Raw genomic sequence first — 27,466 nt, 5'->3', positions numbered from 1 at the left:
TTGAGAATAGGAGATAGACGTAGAGACAGAGGGAGGAGGAGATGGAGCGAGAGATGGGAGAGGAGGGGGAAGAGGAGTTGTCGTGAGAAATTGAAGATGAATTTGGCAGATATAGTGGGGAGGAGTTGGACAGAGGAGGGGGAAGGGACAGACTGATAAATAGAGGGAGAGAGGAGTAGGATATGGTTGGAGAGGGGTGAGTGTGAGATGGTCATAGAGAGGGGAAGGATGAGATGGACAGAGATAGGGATGGTGGACACAGAGACTTAGGGAGCGAACATACACAGTCAGTGGAGAGGAAGATGGACAGAGACAGCGATGAGGAAGTGTAGATGAACAAAAGCATGGTACACGTATTAAATGGACCACTGATATACATACCATAGTGACAAGATACCCCAATAGTCCATACAGCATAAGGAAAGTCATCACAGTTGGGAACGCTTTGGACAGCTTTCAATCACAAAGCGCTATCGACTACTACATCAAAGCGATAACTGTCAACATAGCACCTTTTTCTCGCTGTGGTACTGTAAAGGCAGCTCATATTATTTCATTTACAATTACAGACTGAAATAAATAAACACTGCACATCTCCAGGGACGAGGAGGATGTAGACAGAGATGGAATATTTGGAGTATATGCATATAACGAGTACACAGAAAATGTCGTTGGGGGAAAGGCTAATATACAGAGTGGTCAGATAGTCTGAAAAGATTGTAAGAGTGTCGCAGAGTAGGTTGTGCTGAAAAATAAATGTTAAGAAAAAAATTCGATACGTTCCGCCATTTCCGAGTTAATTAGCCTTGAAATTAGCCGATCAGGCCGTTGCGTGTGTTTGAGAGCGTGTGTGTGTGTGTGTGTCTTGATAAGGGAGTGGCCGTCATGATTTTTTTTTTATTTTACCCGTCTGGTTCCGTTGGACTAAATTGAGGAGGAAATCCCCAAGGTCATGGGACGTACCAGCACATGAAATTACAATATAAAAGTAATAACAGATAAAATAAATTGTTTATGAACCCAAAAAAAGACAAGCCTTAAGTTCAAGTAAACGCAGTCGACAATATAACATAGAAATCAGCTTAATTTTTCAAGGAACTCCTCGACAGAATAGAAGGAGTGACCCATGAAGAAACTCTTTAGTTTCGATTTGAAAGCCTGTGGATTACTGCTAAGATTTTTGGATTCTTGTGGTAGCTTATTGAAAATGGATGGCGCAGTATACTGCTCATCTTTCTGCAAAGGAGACAAGGAAGTGCGATCAGAATGCAGATTGGATTTCTGCCTAGTATTAACCGAATGAAAGCTGCTTATTCTTAGGAATAAGCTGATATTGTTAACAGGAAATGACAGCAAAGAATATATATATCAAGAACAATGTCGGAATACCCAGATTCGTGAACAGGGGTCGACAAGAGATTCACGCACTTAACACCACTTATTGCCGGAACTGGCCTTTTCAGAGCCAAAAATATCCTTTTAGAATGGGAGGAGTTACCCCAAAATATAATACTATACGACATAAGCGAATGAAAATAAGTAAAGTAGACTAATTTTCGTGTCGAACCATCACTCACTTCAGATACCGTTCGAATGGTAAAAATCGCAGCATTAAGTCTTTGAACAAGGTCTTGATCGTGTCCTTTCCACGACAGTTTACTATCTATCTGAACACCTAGAAATTTGAACTGTTCAGTTACACTAATCATATGCCCATTCTGTGAACTAAAACGTCAGGTTCCGTTTAATTGTGTGTTAGAAACAGTAAAAACCGAGTCTTGCTGTGACTTAGCGTTGGTTTATTTCCTAAAAGCCATGAACTTATGTCATGAACTGCAGTGTTTGAAATGGAGCCAATGTTGCACACACCATCCTTTACTACCAAGCTAGTGTCACAAGAAAACAGAGATATTTTAGAATTACCTGTAATCCTAGAGGGCCTATCATTTACATAAATAAGGAACAGGAGTGACCCCAACACTGATACCTGGGGCACCCCCAATTTAACCGAGCCCCACTCAGACCACACATCACAGACATTTTCAGCATTGTGAATAATGACCTTTTGCTGTCTGTTATCAAAGCAAAGGGTGAACCCGTTGTGAGCTACTCTGGACGAATATTTTGTAATCAACACAATCAAACGCCTTAGTTAAATCAAGAAATATGCATATCCTTCGAAACCTTTGTTTAATCCATCCAGTACCTCACAGAGAAAAGAGAATAGAGCATTTTCAGTTATAAAACCACGTCGAAAGCCGAACTGTACATTTGACAGCAAATTATGTGATATAAAATGATCAATTATCCTTACATACACAGCCTTTTCAATGACTTTATCGAACACTGACGGCGTAGAAATAGGTCTAAAATTGTCTACATTATCCCTTCTCCCTTTTTATAAAGCGGCGTTACTACTGTGTACTTTAATCGTTCCGGAAACTGACCATTCTTAAAGGAAAAATTACAAAGAAGGCTAACATGTGCTGCACAGTACTTTAATATTCTGCTAGGCACTCCATCGTATCCATGAGAGTACTTAGTCTTCAGTGATTTAATTATTGACTCAATCTCTCCCTTGTCAGTATCACAGAGGAGTATTTCAGACATCAATCTCGGAAAAGCATTTCCCAAGAGAGTTATATGATTCCCTATATAAACTAAGTTATTATTTAATTCATCAGCAATGCGCAAAAAGTGATTGTGAAATACTGTACACATAGATGACTTATCAGTAACAGAAATATTTTTACTACGAACTCACTATAAATCGTCGACCTTGATTGACCAGACACTTCCTTCACAACTATTATTTTAATTTTATCCTGTGAATTAGCTATTCTATTTGCACCACATACTCTTCGCCTTCGTAATAACGTTTTGAGCGCCTTACAACACCGTTTGAAATGGGGTACTGTAGCTTGTTTGTAACTAATTCTAACATTTTGATATAATTCCCACTTTGTTGTACAAGATATCCTTATCCCACTAGTCAGCCACCTGGCCTGCCTATTACTGCTAGTACCCCGTTTAGAACGTTGTAATGGAAAGCAACTCTCAAAGAGCATGAGAAATTTGTTAAGGAAAGCATTGCATTTATCATCGATGTCATCGGCACTATAAACATCCTGCCACTCTTGTTCCTTGACAAGGTTTAAAAAACTCTCTATTGCTGTTGGATTAACTTTCCTACATAGTTTGTAACCAAATATGACATTGGTTTAAGTACAAAGGCCTTTTAGTGTTAAAATTTGTGCATCATGGTCAGAAAGGCCATACACCCTTTTACTAACAGAATGCTCGTTCAGTAATGAAGAATGAATAAAAATATTGTCTGTGGCTGTGCTGCTGTCCCCTTGCACCCTGGTTAGAAAAAACACAATCTGCATCAGATCATATGACTTTAGGAGATCAACGAACATCCTTTTTCTTGCACAATCACATACAAAACTAATATTGAAGTCACCACATATAACTAATTTTTGGTACTTTCCATAAAGTAAACCAGGAACACTCTCTAGCTTGAGCATAAATGCTTTGAGGTCAGAGTTAGGTGATCTATAAACAACAACAATTAGAAGTTTAGTTTCACTAAATTCAACTGCCCCTGCACAACATTCAAGTATCTCTTCAGTGCAACGCCGTGATGCGTCTAGGGACTCAAATGGAATACTGTTTTTTGCACACATAGCCACTCCACCACTCTGAAAAGAACTCCTTGAAAAACAGCTAGCTAATCTGTATCCTGGTAAAGGAAGCCTCGGAATTGTGGTGCTCCGATATATCAATAATGTCAGAGTCAACATCTGTAAGCATTTCTCTAAATTTATCCCTAATACTTTTATATTTTGATGAAATATGCTAATTCCTAATCCATTAAATTTCGGGCATGCAGCCGCGCAAATAAAATTTCTTCTACTGATATTTCGGCCGCGTATCGTCCGGCTGCATGCCCGAAATTTAATGGATTATTCATTACGCCGCGAGAAGTTGAAAATGCACATGCTAATTCCTTTTCATTCGTCTTGAGTTGAATAGTGATAACGAGATAGAGTCCTTAAAGCACTCGCACAGCAGAGCTCACGGTGTTTCGGTGTGAATCCGTCGGTTTGTTAAGAGCGGTGAGATCCCCAGGGTGGCCATGCGCGGCACGGTTTCACAGCGCTTAAAGGACTTCGAATATTTTGTGTGCGCGAGGTGAACACTTGAAAATATTTCATGACTCTGAAGAAATGTGTGGGAGTGAGCTGTTGACTTTGAATTCGGTCAGTACTTAGAATTTTCGAGTCATTTTTAGAGACTGATTCCCTTGCGCTCAAGCGAACTTTATCGTTATTTAACTATTTATAAGCAGCGGTGAACTTTACTAATCTCACTGGATGTTATGATTTCAGATTTTGTGACGAATTTGTTCTAGATTAGCAGCGATATTCTTGATGATTATGAACTTAAGGTTACACTGCATATGTTAGAGAGCCACCTGCCTTGCCGTTGGTGGGGAGGCTTGCGTGCCTCAGCGATACAGATGGCCGTACCGCACGTGCAACCACAACGGAGGGGTATCTGTTGAGAGGCCAGACAAACGTGTGGTTCCTGAAGAGGAGCAGCAGCCTTTTCAGTAGTTGCAGGGGCAACAGTCTGGATGATCGACTGATCTGGCCTTGTAACATCAACCAAAACGGCCTTGCCGGTTTTGCGAAAGGCTGAAAGCAAGGGAAAACTTCTGTCGTAATTTTTCTCGAGAGTATGTAGCTCTACTGTGTGGTTAAATGATGATGGAATCCTGGTGGGTAAAAAGTTCCAGTAGTAAAATGGTCCCCCATTCGGATCGCCGGACGATGACTATTCAGGAGAATGTCATCATCAAGAGAAACAAAACTGGCGTTCTACGGATCGAAGCGTGAAACGATTGGATCCCTTAATCGCTCAGATACGTTAGAAAATTTAAAAACGGAAGTGGATATGTTGAAGTTCGATATAGCGGGTATTAGTGAAGCTCGGTTGCAGAAGGAACAGGACCTCTTGTCAAAGTGCCTACGGGATTATAAATACAAAATGAAATAGGGATAATTCAGGAGTAGGTTTAATAATGAATAAAAAAATAGGAATGTGGGAAAGCAACTATAAAAGCGTAGTGATAGCGCTATTGTAGCCAAGACAGACGTAAAGCCAACACTCACCACAGTAGTACAAGTTTATATGGCAACCAGCTCCGCGGACGATGAAGAGATTGGAGAAACGTATGATGAGATAAAAGAAATTATTCAGGTAGTTAACGGAGACGAAAATTCAGCTGTGATGGAGGAGAAGAATTCGGTAGTAGGAAAAGGAAGATAAGCAAAAATTGTAGGTGAATATCGACTGAGGGAAAGAAATGACTGGTAGAATTTTGCACTGAGCATTAGTTTAAGAATCATGAAAGAAAATTGTACACGTGGAAGAGACTTGGAGACACCGGAAGGTTTCAGATTGGTTATATAATCGTAAAAATAGAGACTTCGTAACCAGATTTTAAATTGTCAGACATTTTCACAGGGAGATGTGGTTTCTAACCGCAATGTATTGGTTATCAAATATAGATTAAAAGTTAAGAAATTGCAAAAAGGTAGGAAATTAACGAGACGGGACCCGGAAAGGTTGAAATGGCCAGAGACTGTTGAGAGTTTCAGAAGGAGCATTAGGCAATGGTTGACAATAATAGGGGGAAGGAATGCACTAGAAGACGAGTGGGCAGCCGTGAGAGATGAAATAGTGAAGGTAGCAGTGGGTCAAATAGGTAAAAGCACAAGACCTAATAGAAGTTGTTGGATTACACAGGAGATATTGATTTTAACTGATGAAAGCTGAAATTATAAAGATGCAGTAAATGATGAAGGCAAAAGGGAATAGAAAAGTCTAAAAAATGGGATTGACAGGAAGTGAAAAATGGCTTAGCAGAAAAGGCTAGAGAACTAATTTAAGGATTTAGAAGCATATTTCACTAGGGGAAAAATAGATACCGCCTACAGGAAAATTATCAGGCCTTTGGAGGGAAGAGAAGCAGATGTACGAATATCAAGAGCTTAGATGGAAAACCAGTCTCAAGCAAAGAAGGGAAAACTGAAAGGTGGAATGAATATAGACGGTCTATACAAGAGAGATGAACTTGTAGACTACTTTATAGAAATTGAAGAGGATGTAGATGAAGATGAGATGCGGAATCGTGATACTGCGAGAAGAATTTAACAGAGAACTGAGATATCTAAGCCAAAACAAGGATTCAGGGAGTCGGCGACATTTCATCAGAATTACTGACAGCCTTGGGAGAGCTGGTCATGACAAAACTCTTTCATCTGGTGTGCAAGATGTATGAGACAGACGAAATACCCTCAGACTTTAAGAAGAATGTAATAATTCCAATTCCAAAGAAAGCATTGACTGGAATATTCTCACTGAACCTCTAAAGGTAGCAGCGCTAAAATAAGGGAACAAAAGGATATTTACAACTTGTGCAGTAACAAGACGGCAGTTATAAGAGTCGAGGGGTATGAAAGGGAAGCAATGGTTGAGAAGGGAGTGAGATAGGGTTTTAGCCTCTCACCAATGTTACTCAGTCTGTACATTGAGCAAGCAGCAAAGGAAAAAATAGGGTATGAATTAAAGTCCAGGAAGAAGAAATAAAAACTTTGAGGTTTGTAACTATTGTCAGAGACGGCGAAGGACGTGGAAGAGCAATTGAAGGGAATGGACAGTGTCTTGAAAGGAGGATGTAAGATGAACATCAACAAAAGCAAATCAAAAATAATGGAATGTAGTAGAATTAAATCAGGTCATACCGACAGAATTAGAACAGGAAACAAGAAACTTCAAGTAATAGATGAGTTTTGTTACTTGGGCAGCAGAATAATTTACGATGGTCGAAGTAGAGAAGATATAAAATGTAGATTGACAATGTCAAGAAAATTGTTTCTGAAGAAGAGAAATTTGTTAACATCGAATATAGATTTAAGTGTTAGGAAGTATTTTATGAAATATTAGAATGGAATGCAGCCATCTATGGAAGTGAAACATGGATGATAAACAGTTTAGACAAGAAGAGAACAAAAGCTTTCGAAAGGTGGTGCTACAGAAGAATGCTGAAGATTAGATGGGTAGATCACGTAACTAACGAGGAGGTACTGAATAGAGTTGGGGAGAAAAGAAATTTGTGGCACAACCTGACTAGAAGAAGGGATTGGTTGTTAGGACAAATTCTGAGATATCAAGGGATCACCAATTTAGTACTGAATCGAAGTTTGGGAGGGGGGGGGGGGGGGTAAAAATCGCAGAGGCAGACCAAGATATGAATACAGTAAGCAGATTCAGAAGGACGTAGATTGAAATATTTATTCGAGATGAAGAGGCTGCTCAGGATAGAGTAGTATTGAGAGCTGCATCAAATTACAAGAACGTTAGAGGAATTTCGTACCAACGCACTCTGTGATTTTGCCACCGCTTAACGAGGAAGTTAATTAAAACACGGCTTTATGTACTTATTCCACTCCTGCTACGTCCGTCCCTGGTAGCTGAGTGGTCAGCGCGACGGAATGTCATACCTAACGGCCCGGGTTCGATTCCTAGGTGGGTCGGAGATTTTCTGAGAGCTCAGGGTCTGGGTGTTGTGTTGTCCTTATCATCGTCATTTCATCCACATCGACACGCAAGTCGCCGAACTGGCTTGAACTCGAAAGACTTGCACCAGGCGAACGGTCTACCCGACGGGAGGCCCTAGCCACACGGCATTTCCTTTTACGCATGCTATTGCCTGTAAATGCCCTGCCTGCACTAAGTAACAACAATTGCGCTATTGATTTTATTATTATCCAACTTATTTATAAATTTTGTTGTAAATTTTCTCGTTATAAAGCAACGATTCGTATTGTTATATGCAGATTTCTGAAGCAAACATTTCGCTGAAACATCAACTCATCTGATATCGTTCACATTAGTATCATACGGGATTTCATTTAGTTGTTGCACTTTTCAATTATTTATTTATTTCATAAGTCAGTCCGGTAAATTGTTGTCCTGCTGTTAAATGGCTTGATGCATACTTGTGTTAAACTTTGGGCTTAAAAGCACCGGTGACGTACCACCACCCACAGACTTCAACGAGCAGTGCGAAAGTTAAGGGCTTGCAGTGCCCACATTAGTTATCACGTTTTTCCCAATCATTATTGAGTCTGACTCGATCAAGGACACAATTGTGATACAAGCAGATGGCATATGGAATCTAATTGAGATCCTCTGTTGATAGCACCCATTGCTTCGTGTGAGTAAAGAGCCATGTGTGTTTCACAGGAGTGATATTTCTTGCTGGCTATGTGTCAATAGATAATTTTCCGCGAGGTATTTCATAACGTTCGAACACAGTTTGTAAAAAATGGTTCAAATGGCGCTGAGCACTATGGGACTTAACATCTATGGTCACCAGTCCCCTAGAACTTAGAACTACTTAAACCTAACTATCCTAAGGACATCACACAACACCCAGTCATCACGCGGCAGAGAAAATCCCTGGCCCCGCCGGGAATCGAAGCCGGGAACCCGGGCGCGGGAAGCGAGAACGCTACCGCACGACCACAGTTCGTACTCTAAAATCATACTGCAATTCGATGTATGTGATAGAGGTTTACAGCTCATCGTATTACTTCTACTGCCTTTCTTGTGTGTTGCTGTAACTTGTGCTACTTTCCAGTCTTTAGGTACGGACCTTTCGTCGAGTAAGCGGTCGTATCTGATTACAAAATGGAACTATTTCGTCTGCATACTGCCAAAGGAACCTAATTTGTATACTACCTGAACCAGAAGATTTGGCTTTATTGAGTGAGTTAAGTTGCTCACTACGCATAGGGTATCTACTTGTAAATTATTCCGCACTAAAATTCGAGCTTCTGCGAGACATTGCCAATCCTGGAGATTTTGCAGTCTCAATATCTGGAATCCTTTTGTCGTCGTTTCTGCAAGAGCTTTCTAGTCTGTTTTGTGTACCATGGGGGATCAGTTCTATTTCATATCAATTTATTTGGCATAAATCTCTCAGTTTCCTTGAATTCAATCAACATGTGGTTTACGGATAGATAGTTGGTTTGGAAGGAATGGAGCCTGCCTCTTAGAAAGGGGTCAAGCAAACTGTTATCTACCTTTTTGAAATGGACATATTTTGCGTTTCTTTTGTTGGATTTGGATGTTACGGTATTACTTCGCCCTAGAACGACCTTGTTGGCCACTAATCCCTGTACCCGTCATGACACCATCTATTCGCTCAGAATTAATTGCTACTAAGGGGTCTGGTATGTTATCTAAATCATTTACACTTCATTTTATCTATTCCATCTGACTTATTTGATCGTAAGTCTTCTAAGGGTCTTTTAAACTCTGACTCTAATACAGAATCCCCTAAGTCTTCTATATGAACTCCCATTTCTTCTTCTACTACGCCATCAGACTGTTCATCCCCTTCATAGAGGCCTTCAGTGCACTTCTTCCACCTACCCGCTCTCATCTCTGCGTTAAACAGCGAATTCCAATTGCACACTTAATGTTGCTGCTCCTGCTTTTGATTTCACATTTATATATGATGCATCAGTCCTTCTGATGACCGCCGGCCGCGGTGGTCTCGCGGTTCTAGGCGCGCAGTCCGGAACCGTGCGACTGCTACGGTCGCAGGTTCGAATCCTGCCTCGGGCATGGATGTGTGTGATGTCCTTAGGTTAGTTAGGTTTAAGTAGTTCTAAGTTCTAGGGGACTGATGACCACAGCAGTTGAGTCCCATAGTGCTCAGAGCCATTTTGAACCTTCTGATGACCACTTCTTTTTCTACTTCTTCATATTTTCCTGCAGCCATTTCACTTTTTCTTTCCTGCACTTCCTATTTATTTCGTTCCTAAGTGATTTATATTGCCGTAATTCCGGTTTTCCGTGAACGTTTTTGTACTCTCTTCTTTCGTCGATCAATTGAAATCTTTCTTCCGTACCCAAGGTTTCACTTTCCTTGTGCCTATGTTTGACTGTCCAGTCTCTGTGGTTCCCCTTTTTAGAGATGCCAGTTCCCATCAACAGTATTATCTATTTCGATATTAATTATCGTAGCCATAGAGAACTTGGAATACATATCAACATTCCTCTGTTCTTCTGTATCCTACTTCTTTCCACATTGATTCTTCTGAACGATTCTTTTAAACTTCTGTTTGCTCTTCATCATTACGAAATTGTGACCCGAGTTTAAATCTGTTCCTGTTCACGCCTTAGAATCGAATATCTGATGTCGAATCTCTGTCTAAGCCTGACGTTATTCACCTGGAATCTTTCTGTGTGTCTGAGCCTTTTCCAAGTACACCTTCTTCTTTTGTAATTTTAGAACAGTGTGTTGTCTATTACTACCTAAAATTTGCTTAGTAATCAATTAGCCTTTCTCACATAGCACTGTCTTCTATCTTTCCCTTGCTACCGTATTCCAATCTCCCATGATTATTAGATTATCGTCCCCCTTTACATATTGAACTATCCGATCACTATGTTCGTATACTTTTTGTGTCTCATCGTCTTCCAATTGTGGCATCGGCACGTGCATCTCAACTACTGATTTTGGCGTTGGTTTACTGTTGATTCAGATGAAAACAACTCTATTACTGAGATGCTTTGACTAAGTCATTCTCCCTGCCTTCCTACTAATAACTAAGCCTACTTCTGATGTACCATTTTCTGCTGCTATTGATTTTACCATATATTCGTCTGACATGAAATCTTTACCTTCTTTCCATTTCAATGCACTGACTCCTATAACATCTAGATTGAGCCTTCGCGTTTCCCTTTTCAGACTTGCTAGCTTCTCTACCACCTCCAAACATATGACATTCCACAGGCCGGTTTGTAAAATCCTAATCTTTCGTTGGCTATTCAGACTCTTTCCGAGCGCTACCTTCCCCTTGGCTGCCCGTCCATTGCTAATGAATAGATCATCATCACACTTTTTCAACTACAGACCATATCTCCTTTGGATACACGTTATGTTTCTTTAATGGAGCCGCTTCGATTGCCTACTGCATGTTCTTGCTGATTTTTCTGCCATTTAGAGCCAGTTCCCAAATGCAAGAGACTGCCATGAAAATGTCCGTTCCTCTGTCCCTTTTGACAAGACCGTTGGCAGAACGACGGTGACTCCTTATACCCGGAGTATTTGGCCGCCATTGTTGACGAGTTTTAAAAATGGCTCTGAGCACTATGGGACTTAACTGCTGAGGTCATCAGTCCCCTAGAACTAAGAACTACTTAAACCTAACTAACCTAAGGACATCACACACGCCCATGTCCGACGCAGGATTCGAACCTGCGACCGTAGCAGTTGCGCGGTTCCGGACTGTAGCGCCTAGAACCGCTTGGCCACCCCGGCCGGCAGACGAGTTTTATACAGAAATTATGCAGCTGTTGAGATCGAAACCGGGACCAAGCACGTTTTGACTACTTCTCAAAGTCGCTACTTCTAAACCAGCTATATCAAGGCGAAAACGAATGCTGCAGTTTAATAGGTAGTTTTCCATACCTGTATAATGTATCGAATTAAAAAATGCCTCGACCCTTTTTTCCAGAGTGCGAGTAATACAGAGGCTCATAGCTAATCATCAAAGAACATGTAACACATTAAGACAATGTGCGCGTAAGAATTTCGTAGTGAAAATTAAAATATCATACAAATCTGTTAGAAAACGGAGGTTACCCAGGTTTGAGGTATCCATGAAGTCCATCCAGTGTATCAGACATTGACTTATATCCGAGCGCTCTCGCGAAATCCTTGCTGACCATAACAAGATCTGCCGTGGGTATCATTTCCAGACAATGGTCATGATAATGCTCGATTTCCAGTGACATCGGAATACGTCTTCGCTCTTCAGAATTCCACGCATGAATCCTTTTTACCATTTTCTTCAGCTGGTCGAAGTTTCTTGCCTCCACCAAAAATTGAAAACAGAAAACAGGAAATTGAAAACAGAAAAAAGTAACATAGAACATGTCTGTAATCATTCAGTTTCGCTTAATGAGCTTTACACAATGCATTATATGTTATGTCTCCCAGTTTACGATACCTCCAGGTGAATCCACGTATACTGCGACAAATCTATTTTAAGAAAAGCCTCATATGAAACCCAAGGCCAATCGCCACTGTGGTGCAGTATCGTTCGCGATCCATTCCTCTTATTAATTATACACGTCGACATAGGTAGTTCTTTGCCTTCTACAATCTCACATTGTTTCAGGTTGACACCATATGATTCCAGTTGCTCTGTGACAAAACTGTAATAAAAAGAGAAAAAGGTAATTACAGGTTCTTGGGTAAACAGTTCACATCAAGGAAACAAAATCTACTTCATTAAGATTATGTCAGCGCCTGTGACTAATGAACCAGTCTCCAGGTAGTCACAATTATTACTACTCTCATTTTGCTTGTCGTAGCTAATGAGCAGTGGTGTTATAAATAAAATCGGCTTGACACGTGAGCGTATAGAGTATTCGCTTTAAGGCCATGGAGAGAACACCTCTCGTTCTGTTTACCAGCTTTGGATTACGCAACGAAGGCTGATAGGCCCTTCAATGTCGCCAACGAACAGGCTAAGCGCTAGTAGAGCATTAATATGTTACGCCACGGTTCTGCCTGGCGAAGTGTATGACTCTTGTGACCGACTCAGCAAAACGACGTCATAAAGTGGGTGTTGAAAGCACCTCAGTACCTAGGTGAAATGTAACAAGGGCATGTATTCAGCACATTGCGAAAGTCGACGCCAAGCGCTCGAACTGTGATGTTAACACTTGTTTAAAGTATTATAAAAAGTGAAAAGTCCTGCCAGTACTCAGTTTCTGCAGAGCTTCATTGGATCATAAATTGCACTTTCATGTTTTGCTCTGCTCTGCACATCACAGGACGCCAAAGGAGTGTATTTGAAGGCGGCAAGGTAACTGCAGGCCAGTTTTGATTCATTGTCTTCAAATGTTGTGGCATTCCCAGAACGACTATCACTAATTTTGCACAGTGCAGAATATCCTGGATTCCGCTGAAGAATACTTCGCAATTTGTTGTTCACTTTCTCAGCCACATGACTACGAGCTCGATCCAACTCACTCTGCACATGTTGCACAATACCCAAGGCGTTACACAGTGGAGTATCAGCAGCTCCCATTCGCGTAGTGGCTTTTGATACCAATGAAAAGTTGGCGTTGATGTATGCCAAGTGTCCAGACAAGGTATTTGTAAAGACCTCTTTCACAGGTTTGAAACACTTGATTCGCCGCTATCAATGCGACAAAAGATCGTATTTATTTTGGTGTAGTTGGTGCAATAATGCCCAGCAGCATAAGCCAAATCATGTAAGAACAGGCTTACCGGGAGGGACAGTGAAATTCCGGTAATTACTGCACCTGTAGAAGACTTTCATATAGATTTTCTTGCCACGGGAGATTAATTTGTCCGTATCAGAGTAATTTGGCTGCACCTTTTCTGCAGCTCTGTATAACGCATGGGCGAGGCAAGTGAGTATACAATACTGTTGTAGAGAACCTGAAGCCCCATGGCCGCATTAGCCATGCACGGGCGAGGCAAGTGAGTATACAATACTGTTGTAGAGAACCTGAAGCCCCATGGCCGCATAAGCCATGCACAAAGCACCATCTGTTACTAGTAGCAAAAAGTTGTCTCTGTTCAAACCAATCGGCCACAGTAGCTTCAGACAAAATGCCCGAGAGCTTCCCACGTTAGGAGGACCATTTCTCCAGGCCCGTCAACTTTTAGAACATCAACAACAACGTTTGCAACATAGCGCCTACCCACGTCGGTGGTTTCATCTATAGACACCCAGACCTTTGGTCAGCAACACTACTTCGTATTTTGTTGAGCTGCTCCTCGTAGAACACGGACAACCAGTTCTTTCTGAACGTAGGTTCATCTGGAACTGGGTGTGTTGTGTACTTCTCCAAGAGAAGTCTTAAGCGTGGATTTTTCAGCTTACCCAATGGGATGTTGCAAGACCTCATCATGTCACACAAGTCTTTCAAGGACGATTGCACGATTGAAAGTGGACCTGTTTGCTCAGATAATAGCGGTTTTCTGCTGTCATTTTCAGCACTGATATTCGTATTTCTGCTATGTTTGGCGGTATTAGAGCGTTGTTGCAAATTTAAGCGCTCTTCTACAGTCATGTTAACTGCACATAGTTTACAAAATAATATTTCCCCGTCAGTGCTGAAGATCTTCTCTGCAAAATCACGAAAATCTCGCGAGTTCATACTGTGGGAGCTCTTTAGTTTTCACATGTTGAATCAGATTGAGTTTGTATTCAGACTGAATTGTGTGACCACGTGCGTAACGTTTATTACTTCGGAAGCCGCCTTTGTTGGCTTCGAGAGCGTTTTGTTGATGCCACCCAACTACGTCGTGTGAGCCGATTAATGTGTTAACGCTGCTTGTCTACTATACTCCTGATGAATAAAGATTTGTAGTAATTGTTGTGTTTGTTCTCGTTTTACTAAGGCTTGAAGCTCCTCTTGATGTTCTTCCGTGTTTGCGATTTAAAATTAGATTGTTTTGAAAATTCGCCTTATGCAAACGCAATTTATTTTTGTATTTACCCAGACATTTTTCGACACTTATGTGTCATCTTCAGTGGTTCAAATTTTTATTTCTTAAAATTACCTCGCTAGATGAACTGCATTATTACACATCCCTTTTTTGTGCTCTTTTTCGTCGTTTTTTTTACAGCATGTCATCTGCAAAATTTCTTCGTCCTGTTACGTGTCAGGTTGGTGTCTCGATCAACAGCTATTCAGTGCACTGTTTCCACACAGTTTGTCACATAACTTTTGATCACTGGTTCACCTCACATGCATTTACACAAAATGTGGCGAAATGTGATCTGAGCAGACACTTCTGACTCCATTTTTCTGAAGTGTGACAATTATTGAACAATACGAAATAAAATCGTCAAATTTGAACGGCGTGCGTTAGGACGTTCAAACTGCGTGGTTGGCCGGAAGCCATGATGGGAATTAGTATGTTTTGGTTTAGCGACACTTTCATTTGAATGGATTCGTCAATGAGTAAAATTGGCGCATTTGAGGGACTGAGAATCCGCATTTCGCGATCGATAAATCTCTTCACCCTAAACGGGTGATTGTGTGGTGTGCAGTGTCCAGTCACGGAATAATCGGTGCGATACTCCTTGATGGCACGGTGATTACCAACGTACGTGAAGGTTTTAGAAGATAATTTCATCACCATTATCCAAAGTGACCCTGATTGCGACAAGATGTGGTTCGTGCTAGACGGAGTTCGACCTCATCGAAGCAGGAGAATGTTTCATGTCCTGGAGGAGCACTTTGGGGAGCGTATTCTGGCTCTGGGGTACCCAGAGGCCACTGGCATGGGCCTCGATCGGCCGTCATATTCTCCGGATGTGAACACATGCGACTCCTCTTTGTAGGGCTTTTTTAAAGACAAGGTGTACAGCACTAACCTCAAAACGACTGCTGAGCTGAAAACAGCAATTCAGGTCACCGACAGCATCGATGTTCCGACACTTCAGCGGGTCATGAAAAAATGTCGCTATTCGTCTGCGCCACATCATCGCCCACGACGGCAGGCATATCGAACGTGTCATAACCTAAATCCGAATCTTTAGTGACGTTTAGATGTTGAATAAAGTGTGGGCACGTCGTAGTTTGTAACTAATTTAGGTTTTCTTTTTTTCCTAGTAGTTCAATAATTGTCACCTTGTACCTATCAACAGCAGTTTAATGCTAGCACTGGAGTCGATATTTGGAGGTTCGTAGAGCTTTGGGATTGCAGTATTTCTCAAGGAGAGTCGAAGGGGCATATAACGACAGCACATTCTATAATTCATTCGTTTCGAAAAACATTTCAGCAGGCTGCTTGACTTCGTCCTAGCCGACTATGCCTGCATCTCTCCCTCTTCGTCCAAAATCTGTTTACGCTGTTGTAACTGAAGCCAGCAGTCCCATGCGCAATTAAATCTTAAAATATGCATGCACTCGTGCACTATCAAATGAGTAAACATACACAATTAAAGGAAAAACATGCAATGTCAGAATTTAGTCGATTGTTGTGAAGCATTTTCTTTTGTTTTAAAACAATGTACAACAACCAATTTTTCCAAATTCTGCACCAGCTTGGGGTAGCTCTGCGTGGTGAGCCTCTTAACTAGCAATCCATGGATTCGGGAGGCAATGTAGTGTGAATCTATCCGTCCGCTAGCTTGAAAATGGTTTACTGTCGTTTCCCATTTTCATTTTAAGTAAAAGAGCTGCATCGAAGGCGAGCCAAGCATCTCTTCTGAGATTTCCGACAGTAAAAGCTGTACACTAAATAAATAATATTTCAAATTCTCGTTTAGGCTCAATCTATTGTCTGCCGGGACATTCTTCAATGCAAAAGAAATCACAGATGCATACATGAATGAGGACATTTAGGTAAGTGTAAGGTTGAATAATTCCAGATCTTTTGCATTTTCGCTATCAAAAATTATTCTAGTTTCTCTGCCGAAAGGAGATCTCCTTAGTTCAAGGCCCTGTCTGTAGGGGACTGATGACCTCAGATGTTAAGTCCCATAGTGCTTAGAGCCATTTGAACGCTGCCGGTAAAAATCACGGTGCCCCAAAAAATTAGGTCTCGTACATTCCTGGTTGCTTCCTCGCTCAAATCCAGACTGAAAGAAGAAGATGGGTGGCATAAAAATGGTGGAAGTTACATCAGGAAACTAAACGTTGGAGGCTTGACAAAGAAAGAAATGTTTTGTTTCATCCATAGCAGCATCTGTTTTCAAGTAACGCGCTGTATACATGGAGTCTGCATACATCTCAGATACTGCGTCCTTTGAAGATCAAATGTCGTACATTAAGGTCGAAACTTTACGTCTTAAAAACCCAACCGAAATCCAGTTTGCTTTTAAGTGCAGTTTGCAAATTAAGTGTGATTTCAAGTCCTCACTCAAAGCCCAAACAAGTTTTGTCTGTGTGAGACCCCTAAGGAATCACCATGACGGGTAGATTTTAATGTGGACCACGTGGACCCGCATTTTATTCACGTGCCTCCATACAAAAGCTCCACTGTGATTCTCCATATTAGAACGTATATCCTATCACTGGCTGCGTAACTCAGAAGATGGGAAAAACGCAAAGGATGATGCCTACTACCGCACTGTAGTGTTCAAACTAACCTTTGAGTTGATGAATGCATTACCCTTATTCTGTAGCATCGTAAAATGAGGAAATTACTGGCTGCTCAGTGACTTTTTCGCCTATACTAAGATCCAGAGATAGATGTAATTTTGAAGACACTGGTGTAGATGAGGTGCGCTCAATCAGGATATTCCTCATCTGTGTTGTGTGACTCCTCCACTGTACTATGACCTATTCGCTGTACGTACATAGCGGAAAGACAGATCCCGTATAATTCGGACATCCTCCTTCACTTACAGTGACAACAAAGTGATATTATACTTCGTATCAGAGCATGTGCGTATTTGACAAAATAGGAAGGCGGGTGTGAGAAGTGTTCAAATGTGTGTGAAATTTTATGGGACTTAACTGCTAAGGTCATCAGTCCCTAAGCTTACACACTACTTAACCTAAATTATCCTAAGTACAAACACACACACCCATGCCCGAGGGAGGACTCGAACCTCCTCTGGGACCAGCCGCACAGTCCATGACTGCAGTGCCTTAGACCGCTCAGCTAATACCACGCGGCGTGTTTAAGACACAAGGCGAATTTCAAAATGCACATAATACCATAGTGTACATTCTCTCTACACACAGTGAATGCCATCGCTGTTCAGGCACAGATCAAACCGTCAGCGGAGACAGCAATAGCTGGATGTGAGACACAACAAACTGTAATCAGTAAAATTTATTATTTGGCTGCAGCGTAGTTCATTCCAGCTACTGAGGCATTGCTCATTCTTACTCTGGGTGTATCATAACGACTCTGCTCTTGGACACACTGTTTCCTCGACTAACGAGAAGAATCGCCACTATGAGGGATTTGCAGTAAAAACAACAGAACCTCATAGCTTGAAAAAGTGCACCCAATTTGGAAATGAAAAGGCAACCTATGGCTTGTATGAGTATATTCTCTCTGTTTTCTTAAAGGCAGTAAGAGTCAAACGATTATTAAATTTTGTTATCTCTTTAGAAATCGTATCAAAGGTGATAAAATAGAACAAACAGCAAGTAACTTAAGTCTGGCTCTAACATCTAAGTTTGAAAATATTCAAATCGTAGCTCTTTAGACATTTTTGAATACATTACTGTGTATTTAATCATTTTAAAATATCCTGATATTTTATCATTGTCATGGTTTTTCATTAGGTTATTTATTTGACGAGATTTTATATATTAACGTTCCCAACGACAACAACGAAGTTACATATAAGAATGACGAGACTGCTGACGTAGGTCCTATAAACACTGATAAGAAAGCTATGTATATCGGACGTACCTTCCTGATCGTGAATTATTGTTGAGCGTTCCAAACAAGTCGCACTGAACACCCAGCTCACCCAGAACGGCGCAGTTGTTGGCAGCGTTCCCTCCTGGTCTCAGTTGTCGAGTAACAACCCTGTCAAGAAATTCAAAAAATACTACACAAGGAACAAGTGAAAAACAGAAAATGGCGTCTGAATATTGTGATATGTATGTATAAGCATTCACTCATATAGTTAGTTATTAAGATTTAGAATAGATGAGGAATTCTGCGAACTGAGCATAGCACATTGCAAGGCATCCGGGATATGCTCAACTATGTACGTGTCTGGGGAGTTTGGTGGGCAGAGGAAGTATTTAAACTCGGAAGAGTGTTCCTGGAGACACTCTGTAGCAGTTCTGGACGCGAAGAGTGTCGCATTGTTCTGCTGGAATTGCTCAAGTCCGTCCGAATGCACAATGGACATATACGGATGTAGGTGATCAGACAGGATGCTTACGTTCGTGTCACCTGTCAGAGTCGTATCTAGACGTATCAGGGGTACCATGTCACTCCAACTGCACATGCCCCACACCATTACAGAGCCTCCACCAGCTTGAACAGTCCCCTGCTGACATGCAAGGTTCATGGTTTCATGAGGTTGTCTCCATATCGGTGGACGTCCATCCGCTCGACACAGTTTGAAACAACGAGACTCGCCCGATCAGGCAACATCTTTCTAGTCATCAACAGTTCAATGCTGGTGTTGACGGACTCAGGCGAGGCGTAAAACTTCGTGTCGTGGAGTCATCAAGGGTACACAAGTCGGCCTTCGGATCCGAAAGCCCATTTCGATTATGTTTCGTTGAATGGTTCGCATTCTGGCACTTGTTGATGACCCAGCACTGAAATCTGCAGCAATTTGCGGTAGGGTTGCACTTTTATCACGTTGAACGATTCTCTTCAGTCGTCGTTGATCCCGCTCTTGCAGGATCTTTTTCCGGCCTTAGCGATGTCGGAGTTTTCATGTTTTAATTTCATGTTTTACCGGATTCCTGATAACGGCGGTACACTCGTGAAATGATTGTTCGGGAAAATCCCCACTTCATCGCTATCTCGGAGATGCTGTGTTCCATCGCTCGTGCGCCGACTATAACACCACGTTCAAACTCACTTAGATCTAGATAACCTGCCACTGTAGCCGATCTAACAACTGCGACAGACACTTGTTGTCTTGTTTAGGCGTTGCCGATCGCAACGTCGTATTCTGCCTGTTTACGTGTCTCTGTTTTGAATACGTATGCCTACACCAGTTTCTTTGGCGTTCAGTATATACGTAGAATATATAGCAGCAGAGAGTCGCGCAAACACTTGCCCGACCAACGACTACACTGGTCTTGGGAGACTCGCCATGTCGTCTTTCGAGATGACTCCCTGTTCTACCTACACCATCACGACGGGCGTTTCCTTGTGTGGGACCTCCAAAGAAAACGATTATTGCCAGATCGCATTCGACATCGTGATATGGGTCCAGCACCTGACGTGATGGTACGTGATGCCACTGGGTACACAGTACGGTCACCTCCTGTTCGCACAGCCACTGACTGTGATAGCAGGCGTTACATACCTGAAGTGGTAAGGCCGATGGCTGTGCTCTTCATTTGACGTCTCCTTGCCATAATCTTTCAACAAGATATGGCAAGACCAATAACATGACCTACTTCGATGCTGAGGGTTTTCAACCATTGCCTTGCCAGCTCATTCTCCGTATTCTCACCAGTTGGAAATATCTGATCATGGACACTGGCGCGCCACCAGTCGCCAGCCATGACGATTGACTGGCACAGAGTGTTGAAGCAGCGTGGAATGATATGCTCAATCTGACAACCAAACTCAGTTCGACACGATGCCCAGCTATACTAATGCTGTTTCTGCCAGAAGTGGCAGCCCTACAAATTAATTTCGTATCCTGTACACCCTAATATCACCTATTGTGTTGTATGTGCACAATAAGTAAAATTCGTTACATCATACCCTTCCCGGTGCTGCAGTTTTCGTGGTTAACAGTGTACTTGTTTCGTGAAACAGGATTCTACTACTCATCTAGTTAGACCAATAAACACTCACGAGCAGCTGAGTTAGGCTCATATACCTTGTAGAGTTTAGCATCCTTCACCTTTTGACGACAGAGACGACGCATCTCAGTATGACTCCACGAAACATCAAATACATTGACAGCCATCCTCATCTATGATCACCTAACCACAGCCTATAACTTGTGATGATTGCTGGGAATGTGTGCCTGCGGCATATCACATGTGCTAAATAGTATTTTGGCCCACACAAACCACTTCACGTCCATGGAGAGTTCCTAAAACTATTGCGACACAATTAGGCGGATATGGAGTGGTGCATTGTTTTGGGGCTATCGGTGAACAAACGGATCCACGTGATCGAACAGTAGTTTCATCTTTCACTCGCCTGTCATAGAGATGGACGCCTATTAGGCCAGTTTTTCTTCAATTGTAATCCTCAACTGAACGAGAATCCCTCTGTCCCTGCCTGATAGACACGAGGGTTGTAATGTCTAATGAAGTTTTCGATGTGTTCGTTCCCTGATATCGGCATGTACATCCCCATGTACATCTGTACTCTCCAATCCACTTTACGATATGTGGCAGATAGTAATCCTAGCACGATTTGTCATTTCGCCTCTATTCTTTTCCATTCACGTATGGCGCGTGCGAGGAACGACTATTGATAAACCTCTATACGAGTTTAATTTCTTTAATTTTGTCGTCGTCGCCATTTCACGAGATATAAGTAGGAGGAAGGTAATATGTTTCAAGACTCTTCCTTGAATGTATGCTCACATAAACGCATCAATAAATTCGTCCATGATGCACATCACCTCTCCATTAACGGCTGCCATAGAGTTTGTTGAGCGTTTCCGTTGACACTCTTGCGTTTACTAAACGATTCCGTGACGAAATGTATCGCTCTTCATTGGATGTTCCGTGTCTCTTCTACACTGCTGGCCATTAATATTTCAGCATCATGAAGACGGCATGTAACAAATGCCATACTGTCATGAAGCGTGCTACACGCTTGCATATGTAAATTATTAAGATGTCAGCTTGAGCGCACAAAGTAACTAGGAGGAACGTCGTCATATAAAGAAATATTCTGCAGTGGCTTTCTCAGTCGGGAATCACACCTAAATGTTGGTTCCTTGTGGAAAGTAAGAAGGTGAAACGTCTATCCTCGTGTATCGGAATTACACATAGGCAAGGTCGTGGCCTATCGAATCTGCGATTTCTTGTTCCCAGTTATTGCCGTTTACATCGAGCGAAATCCCACGAGTACCATGTGCTCAGAGTAGCCAAACTCAAAGCCATGCAGGGATTCGGTGACCCCGCATGGCTACCGCCCGAGAGGAGAGACATACCGTGTGTTCGGCCGAGCAGGCTCGTAGAGGGCCACGCCAAGCACCTTGATACAGGAAATCGGCATTCTTGCAGCAAGACGAGTATCCACACCCACACACCGACGACGCGGCCTCGGCTCAGCCTTTGACAATGCTAGCCTGTTGTGCATGGCGAAACGTCAGGAAAACACTTACGAAACCGCGGCGAGCGCCAAAAAGCAAGGGATTAAGAACATTCCTTAATTCATTTCATAACGTCACAACCTTCCAGAATACACAGACTAAATAAAATGACTGCGGTATTCACTGGACATCATTCTAAGCTTTAAATGAAAATATATTTACAGGAAAAATGAAAACACAGAGTGTTTTGCTTCTGCAGTTTTGGTGATGATTAAGTGGGCAAATAAATCTGCCACAGGCAAGTTTGTGTTCTCTGTAATAATGACGTATCGAAGGTGATTGGAGCCCTCATGTTGGTAGCGTCTCGATGCTGGTTTAGACATCTATGATTATTAAACACGCAATTTCAACATTTAGCTGATACAAATCTAGTAACTATGACAGTGGCCAATTGGTCACTAAGTGAAGTATGAAGAAGTAACTCTGAATATTTGTCACTTTTCAGTCACTTCTCAGTCATTACTAGTTTTTCGATCACACCGTTTATATCGGACGTTGCGCCTTGTGGGTTCCAGTCAGTACTTGAGAAAGACGACCGCCTCACGGGGTCACTTCACGCTATGCTTGCAATGCATGCCGTCATTCCTTATCTCAGCTGTTCCCGTATAGTACCGCAACTTTATATTCTGAGAGGACCAAAAAACTTTAAAGCTAATGTGTAGCATCTAAATTTAAGAGAAAATCCTAGATTCTGTGCTTCTAGCATTATTTCCTCTAGTTGTTGTTATTTTTGTGCGCCTTTTTTTCTTTTGGTTGTCTGAGTCTCGCACTTGACGCGAGGGTAGCTCCGCTTTCTGCACTATTTCTTGATATTTGCCTCATTATTTGCGCTGTATGTTAAGCCAGAGGTGATACATGTAAGCTGGACTACATTTGGATGGACATGGACATTCGATTTTTTACTGTAGAGATCTCCTTCGTTCTCTCCTTCATATTTCCTGCTTCTCCTCTCAGTTCTTCTCTATCTCTCTTCTTTCTTATGGTTTTTACGCTCAGTTTGTTCTTCCCGTTATCTGCACCTCGTATCTTCCTTCTCCACTCTTTCTTCCCTCTTACTGTCTCTTCTCTTGCATTCGTATTTACCTTTTTTCCTTAAGTATCTAATTATTCGTTCTCTTTGCTTTTATCTGTCATATTCTTCTTTCGTAACTTATCTTTTGATTCTTTTTCTTCTATTACAGGCAGTCATTGAACTGTTGCTTCATTCGCAACCAGCATTATTACATGAAGACCTCTTCATAACGTTTGTAGTGCAAACAACCTTTGCAGTTCTTGCGCCAACAGCATTCGCTTCTTCCTACAAGTATGTGGTGTGCTACGCAAATGAATTCTGTACGATGGCTTGAAATGCTGGACTTGTAGCACTGCAAAATAATTTTTAATTGCATTTCTCTTCGAGGACGTAGAGAGTTCCCTTGTATATTGAGTGTGGCGCCTTGTACTGACAGGTCCATAGCCACAACACGCCCTTCCTCATCCTCCGTGAACCACAGACCTTGCCGAGGTTGGGTGATTTGCGTGCCTCAAAGGGGTAAATAGCCATACTGTTGGTACAACCACTTCTGAGAGATGCCTGCGAAGAGGGCAGACTAACCCATGATTTCTGAAGAGGGGTAAGAGCCCTTTCAGTAGTTGCAGGGACAACAGTCTGTATAACTGATTCATCTGGTCTTATGATATAACCCAACATGGCCGTGCTGTGCTGATACTGTAAATAACCGAAAGCACCGGGAAACTACATACAATATTTGTCGCCAGGGAGCATCCAGCTCTACAGTACGCCCTAAATGGTGACGGCGGTAAATAGTCCCCATTTGGGTCTCCGGGAGGGGACGAGTCAGAAAGCTGCCGTCATCAGGAAAAAAAACGTAGCATTCTCATATTCGGAGTTCGGAGTTCAGGTAGTTAGCAAACACGAATATTTAGTTGTGGTAGGCGGAGGGACGGAAATTGGTAGTAGGAAGAGAAAGATAAAGAGAAATAGTCGCAGAATATGGACTAATGCAAAGGAATGAAAGAGAAAGCCACCTGATAGAATTTTGCACAGAACATAATTTAATCTTAACTTACTCATAGTTTAAAAATAGTGAAGAAGACTGTACGCGGAAGAGACTTGGGGACACTTGAAGGTTCGGACTGAATTATATAATGTTTAAAACACACATCGTCCATAGGAAAATTAAAGAGATTTTTTGAGAAGAGAGAGGCAGGTGTCTGAATATCAAGAGCTCAGATGGCAAGCCAGTACTATGCAAAGAAGTGAAAACGGAAAGGAATATATAGAGGGACTATATATGACAAACAAACTTGATGACAATATTGTAGAAAGAGAAGATGAAGTAGGTGAACATGAGATGAGAGATACGATAGAGCGAGAAGAATTTGACAGAGCACTGAAAGACCTAAGAAAAACAAGGTCCCTGGAGTAGATGACTTTTGCTCTAAAGTATTGAGATCCTTGGTGGGTGAGCCAACCACTATAAAACTGTTCCAAGTGTAAGACGTGCATATTTCTATTGTCTATTGTCAAAACCACAATTTATGAAAGGTGTTCATATTTTATTAATAGAATTAAGTAGGAATAATTGATATTTGTCATTTTGGAAATAATTGTGGTAGCAGGGAATGTCTGCACCAAAGTATTGTTGACAAGAGAGACCGCAAATTGATATAATTTTAAAAAGGGCGGGAGAGACCGTGTATGGATACGTTTTAAGGAAAGAGTGGGAAAGACCTCGCATTGATGCATTTTGTAATGGTTGCAGGGATTGTCTGTACCAGAAAGCATTGTTGGCAGGAGAGACCGCACTTTAGCGTTCGTAGGAAGTCAGTAGTAAGCGAGATGTGAAGCGAATTGGTAGCAGGTCTGAAGTTAAGAGGTTGAGAGGAGCAGTGTGCCTGCCAGTCACCAGCTATGATTTACAGGAGATCATAAACGGATGAACAGAGACATCAGCTAACTATTATCATAAGAGGAACTAACATTATTGAATTATTTTCTTTGCGAAACTCAAGACTACTGATGGTATGTTTGCGCAATGCTAGTTGTACGATTATTGTAAAAGGTAAGTCCAATTTGAACGTTTGTAAAATCATTTCATTACCAGAAACGTTTTCAGAATATAATTAATTTTTGCCAGCAATGTTGCATCCATCCCAAAAAACTATCGACGTAAAACTTTGCAAAAATTTTATTGTTGTCAAGAAAAAGTGTAACTATGAATTACGTAACTTCAGCCAAATTAATTAAAGAATAACGTCAGCTTTGCTATTAAAGAATAACGTCAGCTTTGGTAATAAATACAGCCACTTAATATGATAGCCCACCAGCAGTTAATAGAGTGTAGTAAACCAGAGTAAGTATATTCATGTCCCAGTTCGATGTAGCAGTCAGATGGCGATCCAGTAACAGTAAAAAGGTAAGGAACAGTTTTCGGTTATTGCAGATAACGACTGAGGTCCACGACGACGACACATTCCATGTTTCGTCGAAATAATCAGAAAATCACTTTTAACAAGCAGCAATTAAATTTGTGGTATTTCAGTTACTGGAGGCCACTGGAACGCCGATCATATATTTTTTTAATGTTATCGCCGCGCGACTCTGCATGTCAGCTTTTAGCCCGCATCTCGTGGTCGTGCGGTAGCGTTCTCGCTTCCCACGCCCGGGTTCCCGGGTTCGATTCCCGGCGGGGTCAGGGATTTTCTCTGCCTCGTGATGGCTGGGTGTTGTGTGTTGTCCTTAGGTTAGTTAGGTTTAAGTAGTTCTAAGTTCTAGGGGACTGATGACCTAAGATGTTAAGTCCCATAGTGCTCAGATTCATTGTCAGCTTTTAGGTTCTATTTTTATTGCACTCTAATGTCAATCATTAGTGTCATCTTTTTACCTCTCCAAGCTGTATGGGGAGGGTCAAGATAGTCAAGTTATAAGTTAGATCATTTGGCTAGTTTTTCATTATTGCTTGATTAGAAAGTTTTTGTGCTCTCCATCTTCTCCGATGTTCATATAATCCAACGGTCGTAAACCTGCATGACTGATTTATATATAATTTTAACAGTACTTGCAGGTGACCATATACACACTACTTTGTGACTTACATTTCATTTCGTCTTTGCTGTTGAATAATATTTTACCTGTGCTGTTTAAGGTAATCATATATTTTTCGTCTAGCTGTTAGTTCATCAGAAAAAATGAAGAAATTTTAACATTTTTGCAAGATGATTTGAAGTGTTGAAAATGTATTGGATAGTACACTATTCTTGTCACGTCTGACAGATGGAGATCTCAACTTTATGTCTTTCTCTTTGAGGTGATTTATAGTGACGCTATCGCGATGTAATACACTCAGTTGACAGCAGTCTGAGTTGACTGCCCCTACATTTGCTGGAGGACAACGAATGAACACACAAAAATATGTTATTCGATGTCAGTTTCTTCGTATGACTGATCGAGCATTAACGATAAATTCCTTCTACGATCGATAGCATTTGATCTCCATATCATTGTAACGTGATTGTCGTGAAACATACATTCGCCGTTTTATGAACATCCCCCTCATCAAAAGGTATCAATTCAACTGTCTATGCATCCTTGACAGTGTCTCCTAACCTCTCTCAACAAATAAGAGCCAGATTCATTTTTTAAGTGTCATTGTAATTTCTGATTACATGTAGTACCAGAGTTAAACTCCCAAACATTTGATTGTGCCAAGGAAATAAAAACTTATTCTCCACATACCACAAGTAACCTATAAATAAATGATAGATAAAAGCTTTCTACGACATAACATAGTATGAAGTAACTACTTACGATTTCTAGACATACGTACATTTCCACAGAATCTTCGACGGGGTAGTTTTCACAGTACAACAATTCGTCGAAGCAGATCACACCGACGCAGAGAATTCTTTTGTCACTCATTGCCATATTTATCATTGATCAGTGAATCTGAATATGTAGACTTCGTTGTAAGCGATGTGGGTTGCGTTAAAAACGAGTTCCGTGTTCTGAAAACGTCCATGGAAAGAATCCCGGGTCGCAACGCATATCAGCACAAGAGTCTCACTGCCAGCAAACATCAGAATGCTATCTTATTATGTAATGTTTACCACCTCTGAAACTGACATTGTTACCGCTCGACGGTATCTGCAGCTAATTAGTTCTTTCCGGTCTTAGGATGTTATGTGAGGGCTGAATTTCGTGGTCGTGTAATGTGATCTGTTACTCTGATAGAAAAAAAAATCAGAAGCGCTAATGTAAACAGTCTGGTCTGGATATGCAATGATAATGTCACAAACTCTCTCTCCTGCACTGGTTTGGAGAAAGGTCTAATGTTGACGTCATTAATACTGACCTATACGTTAAATTGAAA

General features: G+C 41.5%; 1 protein-coding gene across 1 annotated transcript in view; it reads right to left on the bottom strand.

Moving 5' to 3' along the window:
- LOC126474704 (ketohexokinase-like) overlaps positions 1–27,021 on the bottom strand; it is a 30,972-nt gene extending 3,951 nt beyond the window's left edge. Inside the window, exons 1-4 of the mRNA XM_050102181.1 lie at positions 26,924–27,021; positions 18,521–18,640; positions 12,102–12,309; positions 11,735–11,964 (exon numbers count right to left, since the gene is read on the bottom strand). Of these exons, the coding sequence (XP_049958138.1) occupies positions 11,735–11,964; positions 12,102–12,309; positions 18,521–18,640; positions 26,924–27,021 (656 nt within the window). The remainder of the gene's footprint in view (positions 1–11,734; positions 11,965–12,101; positions 12,310–18,520; positions 18,641–26,923) is intronic.
- Between the last annotated feature and the right edge of the window lie 445 nt (positions 27,022–27,466).

This window comes from Schistocerca serialis, chromosome 4 (assembly GCF_023864345.2).
Source record: "Schistocerca serialis cubense isolate TAMUIC-IGC-003099 chromosome 4, iqSchSeri2.2, whole genome shotgun sequence".
NCBI classification, from domain to species: Eukaryota; Metazoa; Arthropoda; class Insecta; order Orthoptera; family Acrididae; genus Schistocerca; species Schistocerca serialis.
This window is presented reverse-complemented; position numbering and strand designations above follow the sequence as displayed.